This window comes from Saccostrea echinata, unplaced genomic scaffold (assembly GCF_033153115.1).
Source record: "Saccostrea echinata isolate AGI-Se365-2 ecotype Australia unplaced genomic scaffold, CSIRO_AGI_Sech_v1 ptg000058l, whole genome shotgun sequence".
NCBI lineage: Eukaryota > Metazoa > Mollusca > Bivalvia > Ostreida > Ostreidae > Saccostrea > Saccostrea echinata.
The window spans coordinates 4,602,619-4,606,765 of NW_026889807.1; the positions used below are offsets into that span (position 1 = coordinate 4,602,619).

The 4,147-nt window shown below is 36.5% G+C and overlaps 1 protein-coding gene across 1 annotated transcript; it reads left to right on the forward strand.

Moving 5' to 3' along the window:
• The first annotated feature begins 1,652 nt into the window (after window positions 1–1,652).
• On the forward strand, window positions 1,653–3,927 carry LOC133174572 (toll-like receptor 4). The gene has a single exon (XM_061309678.1). It carries the CDS (start codon window positions 1,653–1,655, stop codon window positions 3,906–3,908), a length of 2,256 nt encoding a protein of 751 aa, XP_061165662.1. The 3' UTR covers window positions 3,909–3,927.
• Window positions 3,928–4,147: the final 220 nt, after the last annotated feature.

Consider the following 4,147-nt stretch of genomic DNA (forward strand, 5'->3'; position numbering starts at 1 on the left):
ACTTTTATGGCTTGTTTTCCACAGCAAAAGTCTCCCGCATGGTTAGAGCGTCTGCTCTAGAGTCGCGGAGTAAGGAGTTGATCCTTACGTCGCGGGTTCGAATCCCACTGCGGGACGTGGAGACCGGTCCTTCGGATGAGACCGTATAAACCGAGGTCCCGTGTCGCAGTAGGTGCTGGCACGAAAAAGATCTCTCACTGCTCAATGGCCCTGAGTGCCGAGTATAGGTCAAAATTTGTAGCCCTCCACCGGCAAGTGGTGGCGTCTCCATTATATGAGTGAAAAATTCTCGAAAGAGAAGTTAAACAACAAAAAATCATTCAATCAATCCACAGAAAAAAATGTTTTGAACATTAATTTAAGGTATGTTTTACCGCTAGTCATTGGCTGCACACATGATTATTTTTTGTTGCTGTTCATTTCACATTAATGCCCACTCGTTTTAGTTTTCCTATCTCCTACATCAGAAAGGGAATATATAAACCCTTGGCATTCTTCACACGTAATTGTTTTATCTTGTCGGTACTGTGTGTAGGACATATATATCTTACACTGTCCTTTTTGTTTACTTTTTTTCCGTTTAACTTGCATTTGTGTTTATTTCACTTTGTAACATTTATCTGTGCACTCGATGTGGAATATATTTGGTATCTTTCTGTTTCCTGATGTGACAGAAGCATCCATAAGTCATTTTAGTCGCGCCCAAGTATACCACAAAGACAGTGAAGTTGAAGTAGACGCCCTTCCAGGTTGAGTACATGAAAGGAATACATTGAAGTCTAGCACAGCTGAGGCTTATGTAGCAGTGTGTAGGGGCCGTAGAAAACTAATAAGGCAGCCAAAGATGAAAGGCAGATCCAGCGCTGGTGCGCCAGGCGTGCTCCCCCCCCCCCCCCCGTTTGACTTTGTTGTATGTAGAACTTACATGTTCATTATACTAAAGTCAAGGGGAAAAAACTCTTATTTGTAAAAATTCGTCAGCTCCCGGACCCCCATCAGGGCTTTGCCCTGGACCCATTGGGGGCTTCAATAAAGCCCCAGACCCCCTGCCGTCTACTGCGCCCGCCGTTATGAAATTCCTGGATCTGCCACTGAAGATAACTCTCTTCTTTTTTCGAATCGTGTACAGCCTATTTGCAGTTGTACATTTTTTTTTATCACAGAGACAAAAAACTTATGAGTATAACGCGATATATAAAATGATTTCCTTTGTGTGTGTGTGTGTGTGTGTGTGTGTGTGTGTGTGTGTGTTTTACATTCAGCTGCGCATGTGAATGAAAATCGATCGACAAATATATAAACGCTCTGAAATAAATGTATGAGACTTTTTTTATCGAATCAAATGCGGTACAGAAACCTTTTCAATAGCGGATTCAAAAATGTAAAGAAAAGGAGAGAAAGGAAAAGATAACAAGGACACTAAAAATTTCTCATAAACTTCATGGACAAAAATGATAGTAATTTTTTATTAAACAAAAACATGATGATTAAAAGCACAGTAAGTCAAAATTGATAAAGATAGAAACCATCATCATTATTTACAGTGTTTTTTTTTTTTTTTTTTTTTTTTTTTTTTTTTTTTTTTTTTTACACTATTAGACTAAGTATTTTCAGTGCTTTTTGAACCCTTCTTTATATTTGATATTTGTAGAATGGTGAACTTTGTACTTCATGGACTTGGATTTTTTGTCATTACCACAACTTTAATACAAGTGCAAGCGTTGGATTGTTCGTCAAACGAACGCTGCGTATGCCACAAATTAAACGGAAAATTATGGGCAAATTGTAAACACCTCCATCTTGCAACAGCGCCGTCATTCAGCAGTGAAGTCATAGGAATAAATCTGGCTGACAACATACTTTCCAGTTTTCCTACAAAACTCCCTGTAAATATTCTATATTTAAATGTCTCGAAAAATAATCTGGTTAACGTTACTGAGGACTCACTGGCAAGTTATAGTAGTTTGAGAAATTTAAGCATTTCGGAAAATTTGCTTCACACGATTGAACTGGGATCCTTTAAAAACTCTTCAAACTTAGTGCATCTTGATATTTCCGGTAATCAGGAACTGACGTTAGAGGTTTTGGCCAACATATCAAGTGATTTAAGAAAGTCTACTTCCATTCGAGTTTTAAATTTTGAGAAATTACAGTGTACATACGGAGTGAGTTTCATTGTTAAAAAATATCATATGGCTGACCTAAAGCATACAAGTTTAGAGGAACTAAACTTGGCTTCTAATCGAATCAACAGCCTGGAATTGGGTGTTCTCACCGAGTTACCCAAGTCACTAAAATATCTTAATCTGGCTAATAACGTACTCAGTTTTGGATTTTATCTGCTAGAATTCGGCACTTTATTCAACGTAATTTCAATCAATGCGAGTTTTCAGTCCTCCTTTCATCAAATACGACTGAAGGATTTTTTCACAAGGTGCAAAGATACACAGGCGGTATGTGCGAATTTATCGGAAAATGAACATGGGGAAATGACAGCCAAAAAGCGGTTAAGTTTGCCTTTACTTACACAATTCAATGTAACAGTCTTTCTTCCACCAAACTTAAAAACCTTATACTTTCACGATAATTTGTACAAAATGACTCTTCAAAATTTTGTGCTCAAATCTGTTAAAGCACCTGTGTTGTCAAAAGTTTATTTTCAAAACAACATAATATATGAACTAAACGGTCCCATTACCGGGATAGAAAGAGTCGTTTATGCGGACTTCTCTAATAATTTTTGCAGTTATATATCGCCAAGGTTTTTCCAAGATTTTGAAAATTTATCTTATCTTGATCTTTCCCACAATGCTTTGGGTGAAAATCTGGAAAATGATGTTGAGGGAGAGATTTTTCAGAATCTGTTCGTGTTAAAATTTTTAAACCTCACACGAAACAGAATCGTACGACTTCCAAAGAAAATATTTTGGAATCTCAAACAACTAGAAAATCTTAACCTCAGTTTCAATTCTTTGAATAAGTTTACAGTACCCGTCAGTCACATGGATCGCTTGTCTTACCTCGACCTCTCTTATAACCAGATATCGTCCATGAGTAGAGAAACAAGGGACATCTTAGATGCAATTTCCCAAAAGAATCTACTATCTGTGAATTTAAAGGGCAACGAATTAAGATGTGACTGTGAGAACTTGGATTTCGTGAAATGGATTCTAAATTCAAGGAATATTAATTTCCGACATTTTGATGATTATGTGTGTGCATTTTCAAATTCTTCAGGAATTCCATTCTCAGACATCGAAAATCTACTTCAGTTGTTGGAAAAACAGTGTTCCTCATACACTCTTATTATCGTCATTACAACGTCATTAACAATCGCTGTCTTAACCATCACCGTCAGCCGTATTCTCTACAGATATAGATGGAAACTAAGATATATGTATTATGTGGCGAGAGAAAATTATAAAATTAATGTTCATAGGCCAGATGCCTTATCAAATGATCCATACCACTTTGATGCATTCGTATCTTATGCTGACGAAGACAGAACATTCGTCATCGGCCTTGTAAAGCACTTGGAAAAGGAATTCAATCTAAGGCTGTGTATACATAATCGTGATTTCATCCCAGGGACAGGAATAGCAGAAAATATAACAAATGCCATTCATAATAGCAGGAAAACCTTCTGTATTATGACGTCACATTTCTTAGATTCGTACTGGTGTATGTTTGAACTCAACATGGCACGTATGGAGGCCATTTATTCCAGAAACGGTGAAAATGTTTTGTTTTTGGTTGCATTAGAGAAAGGTATAATGAAAAAGTTACCATTATCATTCATGGACTTGATCGAGTCCAAATCGTACATAGAATTTCCGGAAGGTGAAGATGAGGATGAAATAACAGCCTTTAGATCCAAACTGGGAGATACAATCAGACGATCAGTGTAGATCTTAATAAGCATGCAGACACAAGTTTTAGTTATATAATATTATTATATAATTGGTTCTAGTAATTTACCATTGTCATGTAAACAAAATGTTTCTATATATAAAGTCGATCTTATGAGAAATGTTGAACAAACCATTAGAAAGGGTTATGTTAATATATTTTATGTCAGTTTTTCATCATTATCTACCATATTACGACTGTAGTTTACTTGTTTGGTATGGTATGATATCACGTTGTA